The 22,451-nt window shown below is 37.9% G+C and overlaps 1 protein-coding gene and 1 long non-coding RNA gene across 3 annotated transcripts in view; one reads left to right on the top strand and one right to left on the bottom strand.

Annotated features, from left to right (window-relative positions):
* Positions 1–13,356, bottom strand: part of ddah2 (DDAH family member 2, ADMA-independent) — a 21,555-nt gene extending 8,199 nt beyond the window's left edge. Inside the window, exons 1-3 of one of the 2 annotated variants that reach the window (XM_061882098.1) lie at positions 13,202–13,356; positions 12,297–12,690; positions 2,837–3,025 (exon numbers count right to left, since the gene is read on the bottom strand). In XM_061882098.1, coding sequence (XP_061738082.1) covers positions 2,837–3,025; positions 12,297–12,596 — 489 coding nt within the window. In that variant the 5' untranslated portion in view covers positions 12,597–12,690; positions 13,202–13,356. Of the gene's footprint in view, positions 1–2,836; positions 3,026–12,296; positions 12,772–13,201 lie in introns of both variants that reach the window. The other variant, XM_061882099.1, reaches the window with a different exon arrangement.
* LOC133539851 (uncharacterized) overlaps positions 1–22,451 on the top strand; it is a 24,889-nt gene extending 2,438 nt beyond the window's left edge. The window contains exon 3 of the long non-coding RNA XR_009803505.1: positions 21,942–22,451. This is a non-coding gene — a long non-coding RNA (uncharacterized LOC133539851). The remainder of the gene's footprint in view (positions 1–21,941) is intronic.

Below are 22,451 nucleotides of genomic sequence, written 5' to 3'. Positions count from 1 at the left end.
GCTCCATTCTGTCCACTAAAGACGCTGAGATCATTATCAATGCGTTTGTTACGTCTCGCCTCGATTACTGTAACGTATTATTCTCGTGTCTCCCCATGTCTAGCATTAAAAGATTACAGTTGGTACAAAATGCGGCTGTTAGACTTTTGACAAGAACAAGAAAGTTTGATCACATTACGCCTGTACTGGCTCACCTGCACTGGCTTCCTGTGCACTTAAGATGTGACTTTAAGGTTTTACTACTTACGTATAAAATACTACACGGTCTAGCTCCATCCTATCTTGCCGATTGTATTGTACCATATGTCCCGGCAAGAAATCTGCGTTCAAAGGACTCCGGCTTGTTAGTGATTCCCAAAGCCCAAAAAAAGTCTGTGGGCTATAGAGCTTTTTCATTTCGGGCTCCAGTACTCTGGAATGCCCTCCCGGTAAAAGTTCGAGATGCCACCTCAGTAGAAGCATTTAAGTCTCACCTTAAAACTCATTTGTATACTCTAGCCTTTAAATAGACTCCCTTTTTAGACCAGTTGATCTGCCGTTTCTTTTCTTTTTCTCCTATGTCCCACTCTCCCTTGTGGAGGGGGTCCGGTCCGATCCAGTGGCCATGTACTGCTCGCCTGTGTATCGGCTGGGGACATCTCTGCGCTGCTGATCCGCCTCCGCTTGTGATGTTTTTCCTGTTGGCTCCGCTGTGAACGGGACTCTCGCTGCTGTGTTGGATCCGCTTTGGACTGGACTCTTGCGACTGTGTTGGATCCATTATGGATTGAACTTTGACAGTATCATGTTAGACCCGCTCGACATCCATTGCCTTCCTCCTCTCCAAGGTTCTCATAGTCATCATTGTCACCGACGTCCCACTGGGTGTGAGTTTTCCTTGCCCTTATGTGGGCCTACTGAGGATGTCGTAGCGGTTTGTGCAGCCCTTTGAGACACTAGTGATTTAGGGCTATATAAGTAAACATTGATTGATTGATTGAATATAACAGGATAATTCATACATTTATCATTTGTTTTCAAAACGCTTACAAAAAAGTGAAACCCCAAAAATCTACTCTAGGAGCACATTTTTATGACTTGATGGGGTCACAGGACCACCATTTTCAAAATTCCTAGCGCTGACACTGATTGGTGCGTACAAAACAGCAGCAGGCGGCTGTGGCCTACGGGCCGGTTCTAATAAATAGTAAATGGGTTATACTTGTATAGCACTTCTCTAACTTCAAGGTACTCTAAGCGCTTTGACACTTTTTCCACATTCACCCAGTCACACACTGATGGTGGGAGCTGCCATGCAAGGCTCTAACCACCACCCAACAGGAGCAAGGGTAAAGTGTCTTGCTAAAGGACACGATGTTGGTAGAAGGTGGGGATCGCATCAAAGATGAATGGGCGGAGCTACCCGTGAGTATGGTAATCTACATTAAAACACACTCCAGGCTGCTTATTTTGGGTGAAAGGTGTGTTAAGGTGACTATATGAGTGTTATTTCATGTTTAGAGTGCTTTATAAAGTAAAATAAAACATTTAGAAGGTTGTAAACAGTCCAACTACGAAAATATTAAATTTATTAATAATGATTTTAATTCTGAAACAAATTTAGCCGACTGCAGTAGTAGACCATTTACTAAATAGAGCAACATTTTATCTACAAATGTAATGTGTAGCTGTATTCATTTTAATTATAGGAACACTTATATTACCTTACCATAAAATACAATTCTTGCAGTATTGTTAAATATGAAATAAAATCAAATACTTTCAAGTCTATATTTTATTATTAAATTTAATATGTAGCTACATTTATGTCAATTATATTTTACACTAACTTAAAATTTAGGTAACACTTTAGAATGGGGAACATATTCTAAGTAACAACGACTTAATTTAGAGTTATTTGGACACTAGGGGAACAAATTAGGGTTAGGGTTACTAATAAGAAATAATTCTGAGGTTATTGAGGGAAAACTCTTAGTTAATGGCTTACTGCTTGTATAATAAGGTCATGCAGAATAAAGCCTTAATAAGTACTTAATGACTAATTAAGAGGCAATAAGTTACTAATTTGGATGTTAATAAACAACTAATTAATAGTGAATATGTTCCCCATACTTAAGTGTTACCAACATTTGTTATTTAAACAAAGTTTGTTTATCAAAATCAAAGTATTTCTTATTCATAGTTTTTTATTTTGTAAATATGTTTACATACATTTTTAATTAATATTTCAATAAATGTATGTGAATTATACGTTATTCATTGAAAATCATTTAATATTTGCTGATTATTTAACTAAAAACATTTTAATTTTTATACTTAAATTGGAATGTGACCTTCTCCAATATTATTTTATAAACAAAATTGTGCTTGACTATTCACGGCCAAATGAAAATGCTTTAGCGATAGTAACATTAATCCAAATAGTACCATGTCCATCCATCCATTTTCTACCGCTTATTCCCTTCGGGGGCGCTGGAACCTATCCCAGCTACAATCGGGCGGAAGGCTGGACGCAGGCATAGTACAATGTGTCTCAATAAAAAAAATGTGTTTGCTAGATGTACAGGACTGATTGTTGTAATATTATACAGCTATTTTAATGCATGTAGATAAAACGCTGCATGTGATGAGTCTGAAACAGAAGGAAACGATCACATGACCCCCTCACCACATACATGTGCAAAAGGCACTGAAGAGAAGGAATCAATGAACGGTGGTCATGTGACCACTAGTGATGGGCTCTAGTTTTCAGCCAAAATAGGAGACTGGTGTTCTAAAGTACAATAGCCTAAATGCAACAGTGCACATGTAGTTTGTTAAGTAGCTCTCGTCTCACCTTGAAAGTGTCCGCCAGCACCTCAGCTCCTCTGTGGTTGGTGTGGGAGGAGATGCCCACAAAGAACTCCCTCCCTGTGAAGAGCACGTCACTGCCCTCCAGCGTGGCCCCTTCAGAGTTTCCCTGCCTGTTGTCCATTTCCACCACGATCACGCTGAGCTCAGACAACATCCTCCGCACCATCTCTGCCTGCGCGGGAAAGGAGAGGAGGAGTTGAACGGACATGTTGGTTTTAAAGCAGGCAGAGTCTAGTTAGTGTGTCCTGGATGAAAACATGTGCCTCAAAATCAAATACAGAATTACAGATTTATTGTTATTATTCATTATCAATAGTGCTGTTTCAATTGATATTTTTATTGCTTCATTTGTAGTGCAATAATGTTCATTGTCATTTCTGTGTTAATATTTACTTCACTAACTGCTTTTTCGCGATCATTTTTTATATCATAATTATACAAAACCCAAAACCAGTGAAGTGGCAAGCTGTGTAAATGGTAAATATAATTTGCAAATCCTTTTCAACTTATATTCAATTGAATAGACTGCTAAGACAAGATACTTAATGTTCAAACTGAGAAACACAATTTTGTTTTGCAAATAATTATTAACTTAGAATGTAATGGCAGCAACACATTGCAAACAAGTCGGCACAAGGGCATTTTTACCACTGTGTTACATGGCCTTTCCTGTTAACAACACTCGGTAAACACTTGCGAACCGAGGAGACCAATTTTTGAAGCTTTTGAGGTGGAATTCTTTCCCATTCTTGCTTGATGTACGGCTTAAGTTGTTCAACAGTCCGGGGTCTTCGTTGTGGTATTTTAGGCTTCGTAATGCGCCACACATTTTCAATGGGAGACAGGTCTGGACTACAGGCAGGTCAGTCTTGTACCCCCAGTCTTTTACTACTTAGCCAGGCTGTTGTAACTTGGGGCTTGGCATCTTCTTGCTGAAATAACCCGGGAGTGGTCCATAACGTTGCTTGGATGGCAACATATGTTGCGCCAAAACCTGTATATACCTTCCGGCATTAATGGTGTCTTCACAGATGTGTAAGTTACGCATGCCTTGGGCACTAATACACCACCATACCATCACAGATGCCGGCTTTTGAACTTTGCGCCTATTACAATCCAGATAGTTATTTTCCTCTTTGTTCTGGAGGACACGACGTCCACAGTTTCCCAAAAAATTTTGAAATGTGGAAGACCACAGAACACTTTTCCATTTTGCATCAGTCGAAGTCAACGGCATTTCTGGGTGTTGTTCATAAATGGCTTAGGCTTTGCATGGTTGAGTTTTAACTTGCACTTACAGATGTAGCGACAAACTGTAGTTACTTACAGTGGTTTTATGAAGTATTCCTGAGCCCATGTGGTGATATCCTTTACACACTGATGTCGCTTTTTGGTGCAGTACCATCTGAGGGATCGAAGGTCTGTAATATCGCTTACGTGCAGTGATTTCTCTAGATTCTCTGAACCTTTTGATATCATGAACCATAGCTAGTGAAATCACTAAATTCCTTGCAAAAGCTCGTTGAGAAATGTTGTTCGTAAACTGTTTGACAATTTGCTCACGCATTTGGTCACAAAGGGATGACCTTTGCCCCATTCTTGTTTTTGAATGACTGAGTATTTCATGGAAGTTGCTTTTTATACCCAATCATGGTACCCATCTGCTCCCAACTAGCCTGTTCACCGGTGGGATGTTCCAAATAAGTGTTTGATGAGCATTCCTCAACTTTCTCAGTCTTTTTTACCACTTGTGCCAGCTTTTTTGAAACATCTTGCAGGCATTTAATTCCAAATGAGCTAATATTTGCAAAAAATAAACTTTTCCAGTTCGACCTTTAAGTATCTTGTCTTTACAGTCTATTCAATTGAATATAAGTTGAAAAGAATGTGCTAATCATTGTATTCATCAACAAGAGAAGTATCCCACACTTCTCTTTTGTAAAGTCAATCTGTACAGCAAATATGGGCATCTACGTCAAAAAAATGATTTGCCTGAGTGGATAGACAGGACAAAAAATCTAAACAAACAAAAAACAAATACAGGCTCTAACCCAGGGACGTCCTGAGTGCGGACTGGGGGCCATTTGTGGCCCGCAGCTTGACCTCATCATGTCGGGAAAAAAGGTACAAATGTAAGAAAAAAAACAAAAACCAAAAGACATTATAATGACAAAAAAGATGAAACTTTCATACACAATTTGAAAAGTTTAACTATGCTTGGGCATTTTGATTTTTGTTTTTTTAAATGCTGCAAACAGACTTAATATATGAAAACTTAGTGGCACCTTTGTGTTATAAGTAATAAATTATATTATTACGTATTAGTATCAAAATAATTGTTCTCAATGATTACGTATTATTTCTTACTAGGGGTGTAACGGTACGTGTTTTTGTATTGAACCGTTTCGGTACAGGGGTTTCGGTTCGGTTCGTAGGTGAACCGAACGACACGGACATATAAGTAGCGCACCGCACGTTGTGTAAACAATGCACAACGAGGCATAATGAATTAATTTACGTGGACAACGACTTAAACAAGTTGAAAAACTTATTGGGGTGTTACCAATTAGTGGTCAATTGTACAGAATATATACTCTACTGTGCAATCTACTAATAAAAGTTTCAATCATTCAAAAAAAAAAAAAAACACGGCATGCTAGCAACGACTGGGCTATGATAGACTGACCACACCTCCTCTTTTCACGGGATATGTCCTCTTTGCGGAGCTGTCCAGGTGGAGTTTCTTAAATGCCTCGAATGTCCGGCATTTTAAGTTATGGTTGTATGTATTTTCAATGTACGTTCAGGGTTAAGAAGGGGTTAAAAAAAAATACATTCGTGAGGGCGGGGCAGAGACAGAGAGAGCGAGAGAGTTATGATAAACGCGCATGCGTCGCCAGGCTCTGCTTTTTATCCTTTGATTAATCAGATTAAATTTTTTATTATCTATAGCAGGGGTGTCAAAAGTGTGCCCCAGAGGCCATTTGCGGCACACAGCTAATGTTTTAAAGGGCCAAGGCACATTCTAAAAAAAAAATTTAAATAAACAAAAACATAAACAAAAGTGAAATAAAAAATCTTAAAGGCTAAATGTAATTTAGAAAAACTTGCAACGTTTACTAATAAAACAAAGCTGTTTTTTTTTCAAAGTGTCATTGTTTAAAACATAATATTGAATCAAAATCAATGTTATTATGAATTATTGACCGATCCAAGTTTCCGATTACTTCACATCAAATATTACACAAAGAAAATTATTTTTGGTGGAAGATTTAGCAAATTTGTTAAATAAGTAATCAAAAAATGTATATTTTGTTTTTTTCTTACTGTACCGAAAATGAACCGAACCGTGACCTCTGAACCGAGGTACGTACCGTACCGAAATTTATGTGTACCATTACACCCCTATTTCTTACAGTTTTACAGTTTTTTTTCTAAACAATATGTCGCGTGCCATCACAACTCGAGCTTTGGTGTGCAAATGATCCATTGGCTGCACTTTGGACACCACTGAAACAACTAATAATAGTACATTTTGTTCACAAAGCTTACACTAAGGTTTGATATAGATAGATATATAGATAGATATAACTACTGTACTAGTTCTCTTTAACATATTTAATAGGCACCCGGCCTGCCAGAGAGTAAGAAAATGTAGCAAGAGGTATCAGTGTTGCCAAATTAGCGACTTTGCCACTGTATTTCGTAAGGGTGAGAATCTTTGGGCACATAATTATTCAATTACGATTATTTATACATATTTCATTATATCATAAATGTATATTTAATTTTGAATCTGCATACAAGGCTTTTCCCTTTGCTGTTGACATATACGGTAACCTTTTGCATCATATTTGTTTCGCTCTTCCTTTTTGAGCAATTTTGCAAATTAGACAATGACATCATCTAAGATATTTCACTGTGGATGGGACATTTGGGTACAAAAAAAATAAGGCATAATTAATTGACATGAAGTAGTTTGTGCAGGAAGGAAGTTTCATTTTCACCCTTCAGCCCTTCCTTCTTAAACGCTCCACCTCAACGCTAACTATAGAACAATAGAACAATAGTAAAGACAACAGTTGAAGACAACACATAATGATATTAATCATAGTTCATCTGAATGTATCTAGTCCTCCTGGTTATAAGTTCAAGTGGATTGACTCCTTTTCTTTTTAATGATAGTAGATGTGGATTTGTGAGGATGTACAAAAAAAGCGGTGGGAAATGGATTGATGGAAAGATGATTAGGTGAATAGAATAATGAATAATAGACAGTAAAATAAGCTTAATTAAGAAATTAAAAATGAATGGTTAAAACTGTAGACAACATTTAACAACGTGTTTATAAATAAATAATACTGATAAAGATTGAGCGATCACTCGCTCATAATAATGGCGTCATCAAGCAATCCTATGACCAAGATTTGTGGTTAGGAAAGGCGCCGGTAGTCCACAACGTCCTCAACCGGAAGCGAAATGCCAATGAATTGTGACACAAATCAATTTCACATCATGCCTTTTTAGCCCTCATAAAGAGTGGTGATCTTATTTATGAATGTTAAAATGTCACTTATGTAAATTTTTATGACTGCGTATGTTTATTTGTATTTGCATTATTTCCAATTGAAACATTTTTACTAGAAAACCACAACTTGAGATATTTATGTAATTATGTTTGGTTTAAGTATGACACAAGTGTCAAACTCAACGCCTGGGGGCAAGACGCGGCCCGCCACAACATTTTATGTGGCCTGCAAAAGACTGAAATCAATATGCGTCAATAAATCAGTTCATCTTTCCTAATAATAATAATAATGATAATAATAATAATAATAATAATAATAATAATAAGGGATTAGATGTATATATATCGCTTTTCTATACATTCAAAGTGCTTTACAGTGAGAACTGAGAACCCATCATTCTGTGGTCTGACGACTCTACATTTCAAATCATTTTTGGAAACTGTGGATGTCGTGTCCTCCGGACCAAAGAGGGAAAGAACCATCCGGAATGTTATAGGCGCAAAGTTCAAAAGCCAGCATCTGTGTTGGTATGGGGGCGTATTAGTGCCCAAGGCATGGGTAACTTACACATCTGTGAAGGCACCATTAATGCTGAAAGGCACATACAGGTTTTGGAGCAACATGTTGCCATCCAAGCAGCGTCTTTTTTCATGGACGCCCCTGCTTATTTCAGCAAGACAATGCCAAGCCACATTCTGCACGTGTTACAACAGCGTGGCTTTGTAGTAAAAGTACTAGTACCCGCACTGGGTACTAGTACAAACCTGTCTCCCATTGAAAATGTGTGGCACATTGTGAAGCCTAAAATACCCCAACTTAAGCTGTACATCAAGCAAGAATGGGAAAGAATTCCACCTGAAAAGCTTCAAAATTTGGTCTCCTCAGTTCCCAAACCTTTACTGAGTGTTGTTAAAGGGAAAGGCCATGTAACACAGTGGTAAAAATGTCCCAGAGCCAACTTTTTTGCAATGTGTTGCTGCCATTAAATTCTAAGTTAATGATTATTTGCAAAAAAAAGATTTGTTTTTCAGTTCGAACATTAAATATCTTGTTTTTGCAGTCTATTCAATTGAATATACCGTAAGTTGAAAAGGATTTGCAAATCATTGTATTCTGTTTTTTTTTTACGAATTACAGAACGTGCCAACTTCACTGGTTTTAGGTTTTGTAAATACTGTACTTAAAACATCAGTTTGTCACCCTGACTTATGAATTCATCGTAAGTTATCAATCAGTATGTAAACAATATAATCAAATGCATAGGCAATCATGTAATATCATGAGGTGATTACATTAATATTCACATATGGTATATTTACCTTTACAAGCAGTCTTCTGAGGACATCTTGTATGTGGCTCCTTAATGAAAACAAGTTTGACAACGTGCAAAAAAGAAACAAACTCTCCAGAACCTTAAGATTCTGAATCATTTTTTAAAATGTTTTTTAGGCCATCCCTGCGCATATACAGTGTTCTCTTGCCACCAAGCTGTTCACTTACTGTGGTCTCAGTGCATCACAGTTACAATAAGATCCTTGAGATTTGAGTACCTATTTCTTTTTTTTTAACAAAAAAAAAGGAGAAAGGATTTCGAGCAGTGGTTCTCAAACTTTTTTCACCAAGTACCACCCCAGAAAACACTTAGCTCTCCAAGTACCAGAATAATGATCAACATTAAAATACGGTAGTGTACCAGGCCCAAGTAGTCATTAAAAACAAGGCAGAGGTTTTATTTAACAAATATATCCAATAGTTGTAACATTACACACAGGTTGAATAGTAACACTGTGTTTGACAATAGAAAAATAAAACACAGTACTTTAATATTAGGCGTAGCATAGTTTGAGAATCCCTGTTTTAGAGCAGGGGTGTCAAACTCATTTTAGCTCTGTAGTCCAGCGCCTTATTTAGCACCAAATAAATACTATTTGTAAACGAAGGATTACAGCTCTTGTGCTGTGCAAGTGTACCTAATGATGTGGCCAGTCATAATTATTTTCGGCTCAAACATTCGACCGACATTAAAATATAGTATCGTGGTAGACGCAAGTATTCATTAAAAACAAGGCAGATGTTTCATTTAACAAGTATATTTAATATTTTTGGCCACTAACAAACAATTTGAGCAGTGACATTGTTTAGCTCTGTGGTCGGACCTAAGCTCTGGAACACTATGCCCCACCATGTTCGAACTGCTCCCACAAGTCTCATCTTAAGACCCACTTTTATTATTTGGCTTTTAACACTATGTGAATTGTGCGGTCCTGTGTTTTTTAAAATTTTGATGATTTCTATTTATTTTTTTAATTGGTTTTACCCCATAGAATCGTTTTTAATTATATTTATTTTTATATTGTTTTTATATTTATTTTGTGTTTTTATTCAGTCATTGGTGGAGCTAAGGATAATATTTGAATATTGTTTTTAATATTGATGTGCACCATTTTGGAAACAGTTCTGTTGTTTAAACGTGCTATACAAATAAAGTGGATTGGATTGATTGGATTGAAAATAGGAAAATACAAACGCTGCTTTAATCAAGTAATTATTTGGCGTACTCCTACTCAAGGGCGGCAAACTCATTTTAGCTCAGGAGGCCCCATGATGGAAAATCTGTGCAAACGCGGACCAGACTATTAAAATCAAGGCATTAAAATGAAAAAATATGGACAACATCAGATTGTTTTTCTTTGTCTTACTTTGGCCAAAAATAGAACAAACGCATTCTGAAAATATTACAATAAAAGTATAGAAAAAAATACCGACAGCGGTAAAGTTTAGATCCATGGAGGAAGGAAGAAAGTGAATGAATACATTTACTTTTGTATTATTATTTTTTTATGAATTAAGTAACATTTATGACAACCTTTTCCCAAAACACAATATAGAATGTGTAACAGGATAATGCATGCATCACATATCATTCGTTTTCAAAACAGTTACAAAAAAGTGGAACCCCAAGGATTTAATATGGAACCCCATTTTTATGACTTGATGGGACTCCATTTTTTAAAATTCCTAGCGCCAACACTGATGGAGTATGGATGCATGCAAAACAGCAGCTGGCGGATCTGGCCCGCGGGCCTCAACTTTGACACATATGCGCTAGCTAGTAAAAATAAAGACAACTTCAAATTGTTTTCTTTGTCTTAGTTTGGCCAAAAATAGAACAAACTCATTCTGAAAATATTACAATAAAAATATAGAAAAAAACTACCGGCAGCGGTAAAGTTTAGATCCATGAAGGGAAAAAAGAAAGTGAATGAATGTTTATAACTGAATACATTTACATATTGCCCTGCGATGAGTTGGCGACTTGTCCAGGGTGTACGCCGCCTTCTGCCCAAATGTAGCTGATAGGCACCAGCACCCCCCGCGACCCCAAAGGGAATAAGCGGTAGAAAATGGATGGATGGATACTTACATATGCATACAAATGTGTTTTTTTTATGATTTAAGTAAGGTTTAAGACAACTTCTTTCCAAAACACAATATATAAGGTGAGATATAATAGAGTAATGCATATATTTATCATTTGTTTTCAAAACAGTTACAAAAAAGTGGGACCCCAAAAATTTACTGTGGGACTCCATTTTTATGATTTGATTGGGTCCCTGGGACCCCATTTTGAAAATTCATTGCACCAAGACTGATGGAGTATGGCTGCGTGCAAAACAGCAGCAGGCTGCTGTGGCCTACGGGCCGGTTGTAATACTAATCAAATATCCTCCCGGGGTCCATAGATAAGTAATTCGCGGGCCGGATCTGGCCCGCAGGTCTTGACTTTGACACGTAGGTTTTGGAGTGTATTTAAAGGCCTACTAAAACCCAATACTACCCACCAAGCAGGCTGATAGTTTTTATATCAATGATGAAATATTAACATTGCAACACATGCCAATACGGCCTTTTTAGTTTACTACATTGCAATTTTAAATTTCCCAGAAGTTTCTTCTTGCAAACGTCGCGTAAAGATGACGTGTACGCGTGACGTCACGGACTGTTAGGAGATATGAGCGCTGCACACACACACAGCTAAAAGTCGTCTGCGTTAACCGCATGATTACACAGAATTTTGGAGGTCTGTGTTGCTGAATCTTTAAAATTCGTTCAATTAATATTGGAGAAGTCAAAGTAGAAAGATGGAGTTGGGAAGATTTAGCCTTTAGCCACACAAACACAGGGTGATTTCTTGTTTAAAAGTCCCGGAGGTGAAACTTTACTATGGATCACAGCGGTCAAGCGAACATAGATCCCGACCGAATGTCAACCAGCAGGTTTCAGTGAGAAAATTGTGGTAAAAAGTCGCTTCTTACCGGAGATCAGCTGAGCTTGCGCCGTCCATAAAGCTGCCGTTGACTTCCCTGAGACACTGGCGTCAAGACACCCGTGGACTTACACCTCCAACTATCAGGTACTGTTAAACTCACTAAAACACTAGCAACACAATAGAAAGATAAGGGATTTCCCAGAATTATCTTAGTAAATGTGTCTAAAAACATCTGAATCTTTCCGAATGCAATCGCGTTTTATTTTTTTTTCTCGTCCGTCGCTATCAATATCCTCAAACACGAATCTTTCATCCTCGCTCAAATTAATGGGGAAATTGTCGTTTTCTCGGTCCAAATAGCTGTTTTTGTTGGAGGCTCCCATTAAAAACAATGTGAGGAGCCATCAACGGGTGACGTCATCGTCTGCGACTTCCGGTAAAGACAGGGCTTTTCTGTTAGCGACCAAAAGTTGCTAACTTTATCGTGGATGTTCTCTACTAAATCCTTTCAGCAAAAATATGGCAATATTGCAAAATGATCAAGTATGACACATAGAATGGACCTGCTATCCCCGTTTAAATAAGAAAATCTCATTTTAGTAGGCCTTTAAAGAGCATGGCAAGTGTTTATAAGTGTGTGTTACCTCACTGCGTCTCTGCTCTCTGAAGGGCCTGGTGATGAGCGCCGTGTGCCCCTGGATCACCGCCACGTCCTCTATCTTCCAGCTCAATGGCAGTTCCGGGTCAGGGGGGATCTCGATTAGCTGCAGTCCCACTTTCTGCCTCAGGGCCCCCGTCAGGCAGCCAAACTGGCGCTGAGCCTTGGCCAGGTCCACTGAGACCTCCTTGTTCTCGTCATTGTCTCCCACCGCCTTCCCAAAAGTCTCCGGGATGCCGCGCACCACGGCGTGGGTGTAAAGGCCATACGGGCACATGTTAGCCATCTCGGAGGAAGAAAGTGCCAAAACAAAACAAAAAAACAGCAGGAAATGGAAGCAACTTCTGGTCTCACACTCTGCTGTTGAACTTTTTAGGGTCCTAAAGAAAAGAGAAGAGACACCTTCATCACCTGCTATTTCCTCGCCTGCATTCTTACAAAAAGGTAGAACAATGTCCAACCTAAGAAAGCAAGAGAGTTCAATTAGAGTGAACAAAGAGATTTAGAAATACAGTCCACAATTGAGGGCCACATGGATTAAGTGAGGATTATGGGGTGTTATTGGGAATATTTACATAGAGTAGCTACGAATATCAATACATCATAAAAATATGTGAAACAACTTTTTAAAAGCCTTTCCTATATATATAATAATATTAGTGGAACATTTAATTAAACATACGCAAGTAGTCATTCAATTCGTAGTAAAAAAGTGAACTTTTAGTTTGTATTAGTTGCGTCGGTAGCTCAGCATCAGCGCAAGCTGTGCTAATTAGCAGTGACGTAAACAGCTCACTCGCGTATTGCTCACAATATACTTTTAACACTTGTTTCTTAAGAAAAACCACGTCCAAAAGTAACCAATAATGCCACAAAAGTATATTTTCTTACCACTTTAAAGCGTCTAGGCCAGGCCAAGGTCCACGTTCCTAACCGTTTGATGTCTTTTCCAAAACAGGGCCGTTCCCGTTATCGCCCTTTTTCCCTTTTGCTGGTATTCACCTCCCGCCCATCATCCTGTTGAATTATACAACATCCGGTTGTGGATTTCAAAATAAACCGCCTTTCCTTAAACGTTGGCTAGTTTGAGGTTGGGGACTCGGTGTCTTTGTAAAATCTCTTTGTAAACATTGACTTTGTGACGTGTGTGCGCGATGAAACTAAACTGGTCTTCAAACAAACGATAACATGTTGAGGAAAGCGAGAACTTCCGAAAAAAATTCCGGTTTACATTTATTTTGAGGCGGATGTACACCAACTTCGCTTCGCCATGGAGGTTACTTTGTGTCTTTATTAACATTTTTCTTGGACACTGAATTTATGTAACTGAATTTTTCTTTTCACGTTAAATTATGCTGACAACTTCAGCGCATAAACATGTGTGAGCTAAATATGTGTTTAAAATTTAAGTTTGTTAAAATGCAGCGTTTAAAATAATCAGTGGAAATATTCTGTGAATAAAATGTCAGTGTGAAAAGAATTGGTGCAGAAAAAATCTGTGTAAAAAACAGTGTATAATGGTGCAGAAAAATTAAGTGTAAAAAATAACCCCAAATTCAGTGTATAAATGGTGCAGAAAAATTCAGTGTAAAAAAAATTAATGCATAAAAATAAATTGTAAAAAAAAATAATGCAACAAAATTTCTGTGTATAAAGTCAGTGTAAAAAATAATACACTGAATTTATGTAACTGTATTTTTCTTTTCATGTCAAATTATGCTGACAACTTCAGCGCATAAACATGTGTGAGCTAAATATGTGTTTAAAATTTAAGTTTGTCAAAATGCAGCGTTTAAAATAATCAATGGAAATATTCTGTGAATAAAATGACAGTGTGAAAAGAATTGGTGCAGAAAAAATCTGTGTAAAAAACAGCGTATAATGGTGCAGAAAATTTCAGTGTAAAAAAAAATCAATGCATAAAAATAAATTGTAAAAATTAATTATGCAAAAAAATTTCTGTGTATAAAGTTAGTGTAAAAAATAATAAAACATCAGCGTAAAATGGTGAAGAAAAATTCTGCGTAAAAAAACAGTGCATTAAAAATTAATTGTAAAAAAAATTCAGTGTATAAAAATACAGAGTAAGAATGGCTGCGAAAAAATTCAGTGTAAAAAAAATCAATGCATAGAATTTAAGTGTAAAAAGTTAAATGCAAAATAATTTATAGAAATAATTAGTTGCTTCAAAACTCAGACCCACTTCTCATTGGCTGGTTCTGAGACAAATTTGATCGTTCAGTCCTAATTTATTGGAGGTGGGTCTTGAGTTTTGAAGCAATATGTATTTCTGTACAGATTTTTTTACACTTCATTTTAAAAGTAAACATTTAAACGCACATGCTATTTTTTATTCAATTAATTTGTCATCATAATCTGATATGGGACAAAAATTCAAAGGCAAAAAAAAAATGCAGTTAAATAAATTCTGTGTCAAAAAAGCTTTCCTAACAAAGACACAATTTAACCTCCACGTGTCCTTATTCTGTTAAAAATTCACAATTAATCAAACTCCTTAAAACACGACCCTAATCAAATTAACTTATTTTTTTCAGTGACCTTTAATTCATTAAGCTAATGCTGTTCCAAAACATAGGCTGGTTAGACAAAATAATTTTGACAACATAAAATATTGTGTACATTTTTGTGACAATCATGGTAATCAAAGTAGGAAATCTTAAATATGCATAAATATAAATTGACTATAAAGTCAGGATATTGAATATTCAACTGAGCAGTTGTTTTTTCTGTGTGACATGACAAAAAAAAATAATCTCTTAAGCCTTTCCCAAATGGGTCAAATGCTGCTGGACACGTGAATAAACATGTTGTACACTGATAAAACAAACACTTAAATGAAATGTTTTACTTATTGTCACAGTTCAATCTAAATGTATTTATATAGCCTATTTATATAAGAGACAACATCCCTTGATCTGAACCAGATCCGGACAAGGAAAAACTCAAAAAGCTCAAAATGTGGGAAAAAAATCAACCTCTTTTTTAGGTTTGGACAGATGACAACATGGGACTACTTTTTTACGCTCATAAGGTTCCTTTGTTGATGACTTGAGTTACACACAGCACGTAAAAATGAGTGATCAATGGGGGGAAATACGAAATAAAAGTGTGGAAACAGCTAAGTGATACAGTGGGAGTGGGTGGATGGCAAGTAGAGGGCACAGACAGGATTAAAGAACACCATCTGTCCACTCAAATCTTGCAGGCAAAACAACATGCACAAGTGCAAAAGCCCCACAACACAACGTTGACATAGTAACACAAAACAGTATAATACTAAAAATGTAATATCTTTTAAAACTTACATTGCCAACATTCAAGTTTCCTTCCATTTATGTTGTAGATACGTCACAACGAGTCATGTAATATTATCCTATAAAGCAAAAAACATATCATACTTTCTAAACATTTTCCATCCATCCATTTCCTACCGCTTATTCCCTTCGGGATTGCGGGGGGCGCTGGAGCCTATCTCAGCTACAATCGGGCGGAAGGCGGGGTACACCTTGGACAAGTCGCCACCTCATCGAAGGGGCCAACATTTCATTTTGTTACAATACTTACATTTCTGCTTAAATTAGGGTTTTAAAGCAAGTTATCCATCAAATTGTACACTGTAAAAAATTACAACACATTTTACTGTAAAATTTCCGATGTTTTTTTACAGCATGTTACTGTAAATTGAAAAAATGTTTTGTTTTTTTCCGGGAAATTCTGTCGATTGAGCTTAAAGTTAAGTTAAAGTACCAATGATAGTCACACCCACACACTAGGTGTGGTGAAATTAACCTCCGCATTTCACCCATTCCCTTGTTCACCTCCTGGGAGGTGAGGAGAGCAGTGATCAGCACCGGTGGCCACGCCCGGGAATCATTTTTGGTGATTTAACCCCCAATTTCAACCCTTGATGCTGAGTGCCAAGCAGGGAGGTAATGGGTCCCATTTTTATAGTCTTTGGTATGACTCGGCCGGGGTTTGAACTCCCAACCTACCGATCCCAGGGCGGACACTCTAACCACTAGGCCACTGAGTAGGTGCCAGTGTTATTACTGTAAAATCTATGGTTTTTATTTTTACTTTTAAAGGTAAAACAGTATCACAGTTTTTTAACTGTAAAAAAATTGGCAGCCTCAGTTGCCAGAATAAAATAAGAATGATGGTAAAGTTTTTCCATTTACCGTGATATGTTGCAAAAAAAAAATTGTACGTTTTAGAGTAAGATTTGTCCCTCTTGGGGTCGCCGGGGCTGGAGAATATCCCAGCTATATAACTTCAAAAATGCTAAACATGCTAACATTAACATGCTAACAGTTAGCGTGCGCAAAACACCAAATTATACGACTGAAGTTTGGCCCTGCGATGAGGTGGCGACTTGTTCAGGGTGTACACCGCCTTCCGGCCGATTGTAGCTGAGATAGGCACCAGCGACCCCCCGCGACCCTGAAGGGAATAAGCGGTAGAAAATGGATGGATGGATGGATGACTGAATTGAATACTTGTAAAAATAGCTTAAAAAGTGAGAATGCTAACAGTTAGCATGCGTCAAGCACCAAATTATATGACTGAGGTTTATACCTGCAAAAATAGCTAAAAAAAAAAGCTAATATGCTAACAGTAATTATTCATAGAGTACAAAAAATATATGAATTTGAGATGTATAACTTCAAAAATAGCTAAAAAAGTAACATAGTAACATTAGAATGCTAACAGTAGTTATGCACCAAAATATAACTTTGAGGTGTATGCCTCATGAATTGATTAACGTTGACCCCGACTTAAACAAGTTGAAAAACTTATTCGGGTGTTACCATTTAATGGTCAATTGTACGGAATATGTACTGAACTGTGCAATCTACTAATACAAGTTTCAATCAATCAAAAACAGCCTGTAAAATTCGCCAAAAAAGCTAGCATGCTAACGTTAGCATGTAAACAGCAATTGCCCATCAACTACTAAAATATATCACAGTGAGGTGTGTACCTGCAAAATTATCCCGAAAAGCTTGGCTGCTCATGTTAGCATGTGTAAAGTATTAAAATTATATGACTTTGGTATATACAGTACCTGCAAAATGATCCAAAGAAGCTGGCATGCTAGTGTTAGCATACGAGTAGTATCTATGCGTCAAGTACCGAAAAATATGACTCAACCGTTAGCATGCGTCAAGTACCATAATATATAACTCTGAGGTGTATACCTTCAATAACAGCTAAAAAAAAAAAAAAACTAACATGCTAACGTTAGCATTTTATCAGTACTTTTGCATCAAGTACCAAAATATATGACTCTGAGGTGTTTACCTTAAGAAATAGCGCAAAAGTTAACATTTTTAAATAAATTATTGTTATTTCGTTGTTGTTTTTTTGTTGTTGTTTTTAAGAGGGTATAACTGGGGTATAAAACTAAAAAATATTATTTTGATATTTAGGGCAGATACTCGATGTACGATCTATGCAAATATGATGTAATGGATGAGAATGTCTGATGCTGGATGTCAATAAAAACTAAAAAAAAAAAAAAAAAAAAAAGATAAATAAATAAATAAATGGGTTGTACTTGTATAGCGCTTTTCTACCTTCAAGGTACTCAAAGCGCTTTGACACTACTTCCACATTTACCCATTCACACACACATTCACACACTGATGGAGGGAGCTGCCATGCAAGGCGCCAACCAGCACCCGTCAGGAGCAAGGGTGAAGTGTCTTGCTCAGGACACAACGGACATGACGAGGTTGGTTCTAGGTGGGATTTGAACCAGTGACCCTCGGGTTGCGCACGGCCACTCTTCCACTGCGCCACGCCGTCCCTAAAAGCAATTACACTGCTAACAATAATTTTGTGTCAATTACCAAGGTGTATACAGTACCTAAACAATTATCTAAACAAAGTGAAAAAACTGATTTTAGCATGCTCAACAATTAGCATATGGCAAGTACCAAATTATATGATTTTGAAGTTTATGCCCGCAAAAATAGCTAAAAAGCAAGCATACTTGTGTTAGCATAAACAATAAAGCGTCAAGTACCAAAATACAGGACTCAACAGTTAGCATGCGCAAAGTATGAAAATATATAATTGTATAGTGTATACCTGTGAAATAAGACAAAAAAAAAGCTAGCATCTGATGTTAGCAGTAATTATGCATCAAGTACTAAAATGTGTGACTTTGAGGTGGATACCTGTAAAATTAGCCGAAAAATCTAGGCGGCTACTGTAATCATTTAATCACGCTAACACCAGCAGGCTATCAATTAGCAGGCCTTTACCCAGAAAACAGATTAAAGAAGCTTGTATTGTATGCTAACAGTAATTATGTGTTAAGTACCAAAAATATGACTCAACAGTTAGCAGGCGTATCAAAATATATAACTGTAAGGTGTATAGGCCTACTTGTAAAATTAGCCAAAAAAATAACGGTAATCATGCATCAAGTACCATAATACATGACTTTGAGGCGTGTACCTTCGAAAATAGCTATAAAAGAAAAGAAGCTATTTAGTCATGCAATGCAAATGTTAGCATGTTTACATGTTAATATTAGTTAGCATGTGTCAAGTACCAAATTATATGACAGGGAGCTTTATAAATATGGGAGGTGAGGGGAACAGTGGGCAGCAGTGGTGCTGCGCCTGGGAATAATATTTGGTGATTTACCCCCAAATTCCAACCCTCGATGCTGAGTGCCAAGCAGGGAGGTAATGGCTCCGATCTTTTATAGTCTTTAGTATGACTCGGCCGGGGTTTGAACTCACAACCTACCGATCTCAGGGCGGACACTCTAACCACTAGGCCACTGAGTAGGTTTAAAATAGCTAACAAAAAAAGCTAGCATGCTAATAGAACTCATGTGTCAAATACAGTACCAAAAAAATATGACTCAACAGTTAGAATTCATCAGGTACCGAAATATTTGACTCTGATGTTTATATCTGGAAAAATTGCTAAAAAAAAAAAAAAAAAAGAAGCTAGCTATCTTGTGTTAGCAAACTAAAATTGCTAATGTTAGCATGCTAGCAATTTAATAACACTATACTTTGGCGCATATACCAATGTTTAGTCATAATATAAACAAGTATGTAAATATGGAGCAATATATGAATAATAAATATAAACATCTACAGTATTTGTTTATTTTATTTGTTTACCTAAAACAGGAGTGTCAAACATGCGGCCCGCAGGCCAGATCAGGCTCCCGAACAGGTTGAATCCGGTCCGCGAGATGAGTTTGTCAGGTTCAAACACTGATGACATCTATTAAACAAGACAAGAAGCAAATAATTAAACATAGACAATGGCTCAATTTGAAGAGAGACGCCTGGACACTGTACCTTTGTACAGGGTCTCAGCACGCTCTGACAAAATATTGTACGCCTCCTCCTTTTATTTGGACTTTCCATGATTACATGGTAACAGCTGTTTCAAAGGGGCGTGGGTTGTAAAACAGCGTTGGCTTTGGTTACAGACCAGGTCAAAAGAAAAGGTCGTAAAACAGTTCACAGAAAAGGTCGTTAAACAGTTCAAAGAAGCGGTGCCTGGAGGGGAGTCTGGTCCTGCTTCCTCTTTGCTTTTGTAGTTCTTGGGTCGAGACAATATCTTTCTGTTGATTACAATGCGTGAAAGAAACAGAACACCTTCATGTTGCTTCCCCCCTACACAGTGGAGTTTTACAAGCCTTCTTCTTGGTAGGTTCAAATACGCCGGGAAGTCATTGAAACACAAAGTTTTTGTGATAACTTAGATACAATTATTCTAACAAGTTTGCTAAGTGTAAAATTGAGCTGCATTTCTAAATGACAGAAACTGCTGTTCTAAATGTGTCCATTGGATGTCACAATAGCAATTCTGTTAGCCAAGCAAATAGTTGATATTGGGACGAGGAAGTATACAGAGCAAGAGGTACAAGGTAATGCTGGGCTGCAACTCCTCCCCCTCCACTCAACGTAAAACAATCAGGAGTAAAATAAACAATTGGTAATCCCAGTAAAAATGTTGCATGAGACACTGCACATTGATATTGTTTGGTGAAAATGTTGTCTTCTGTGCAAATGTATTGAAAGTCAACTATGGAAATGACAAATGAGGTTGTTGATACATAGAAGAGTTTTCATTTATGCTTCATTTTGTTTTTGTTCAATCATAGATGGGCTGTGATTTAAAGTTGCATTGCTTTATAGAAACACTGAGATTAAGTCTAAATACATTGTGTTCCAATGGTGTTTTTGAAACTGCATTATAGGTTTTTTAGAGATTTTTTTTTACTAACCTGAAGTGTTTTGTCGAGGGGATTATTTGCGATATGTAAATTTTCAGAATGTCCTTGTTCTGTTTTGGGCCAAAGTAAAACAAAGAGAACAATCTGAAGTTGTGGTAGTTGTATTTTAAAGTTATTATACCATGATTTTACCCACCCGGCCCACGGGGGAATATATATTCCTCCACTACGTATTTCTGTTTGGGTTTTTTGGTAAAAACAAAAACAAAAAAAAAACTTTAATTTTTAAATTAAATCTCAATATCCATCCATTTTTCCTCCGCTTCTCCGAGATTGGGTCACAGAGGCAGCAGCATAAGCAGGGAAGCCCAGACTTCCCTCCCCCCAGCCACTTCGTCCAGCTCCTACCGGGGGATCCCAAGGGGTTCCCAGGCCAGTCGGGAGACATAGTCTTCCCAACGTGCCCTGGGTCTTCTCCGTGGCCTCCTACCGGCCGGACGTGCCCTAAACAGCTCCCTGGGGAGGCTTTCGGGTGGCATCCTGAGCAGATGTCTGAACCACCTCATCTGGCTCCTCTCGATGTGGAGGAGCAACGGTTTTACTTTGAGCTCCTCCTGGATGACAGAGCTTCTCGCCCTATCTCTAAGGGAGAGCCCCGCCACACGGCGTAGGAAACTCATTTCGGCTGCTTGTACCCGTGATCTTGTCCTTTCGGTCATGACCCAAAGCTCATGACAATAGGTGAGGATGGGAATGTAGATCGACCGGTAAATTGAGAGCTTTGCCTTCCGGCTCAGCTCCTTCTTCACCACAACTGATCGATACAGCGTCCGCATTACTGAAGATGCCGCACTGATCCGCCTGTCAATCTCACGATCCACTCTTCCCTCACTTGAGAATAAGACTCTGAGGTAGTTGAACTCCTCCACTTGGGGCAAGATCTGCTCCCCAACCTGGAGATGGCACTCCACCCTTTCCCGGGCGAGAAACATGGACTCGGACTTGGACGTGCTGATTCTCATCCCAGTCGCTTCACACTCGGCTGCGAACCGATCCAGTGAGAGCTGAAGATCCCGGCCAGATGAAGCCATCAGGACCACATCATCTGCAAAAAACAGAGACCTAATTCTGTAGCCACCAAACCGGATCCCCTCAACGCCTTGACTGCGCCTAGATTTTCTGTCCATAAAAGTTATGAACAGAATCTGGGAAAAACGACAGCCTTGGAGGAGTCCAACCCTCACTGGAAACGTGTCCGACTTACTGCCGGCGATGCGGACCAAGCTCTGACACTGATCAGACAGGTGTCACACCTGGGTGAAGTCTTGTCTGGTTTCATGTTGGCTTGTCATTTCCTGTTTTATTTTGAAAGGTTAACTCTCCCTCTTGTTACAGGTCACTTGCCCTTCCTCCTGTTTCACTGGTCTGATGGCTCTCCTGATTGCCTGATTGTGCCCACCTGTGTCACCCTCCCTCATGTGTATAAATGTCTTGTCCTCTTCTTGTCTTGTGCCAGAGTATATCGTTTCGCTACGTACCTCCAGCCTTGTCCACAGCCTTGAACCAAGTTTTGCTAAGTATTGCCTTGCCTTATTTATTGATTTCTTTGTTTCCTCTGAGAAAGAGTGATTTTGTCTGCCAAAGTTATTGGTCAAGATTTTTGTGTGTTAAATTTCATAGTGCTTTGCCTTCCTTTTTTTCCTCCTCTTGGAGCGCTTTACTTTGTAGTTATCTCAGCTTTTTATAGCTTACTTTCTGTTTAAAGTTTCTTGTCTCCTCTGCTTGAGTGATTTACCTTTTTTTTTAGCTAATCATAGATTTTTGTTCTATTTTGTTATTAGATTCCTGTGTAATTTTGCTATTGACTTTTTCCTCCCTATGAAGTGATTTTCTGTTTATTGCGTT

This window comes from Nerophis ophidion, linkage group LG21 (assembly GCF_033978795.1).
Source record: "Nerophis ophidion isolate RoL-2023_Sa linkage group LG21, RoL_Noph_v1.0, whole genome shotgun sequence".
Lineage (NCBI taxonomy): Eukaryota > Metazoa > Chordata > Actinopteri > Syngnathiformes > Syngnathidae > Nerophis > Nerophis ophidion.
The sequence above is the reverse complement of the archived record's forward strand: the minus strand, read 5'-3'. Positions and strand labels throughout refer to the sequence as shown.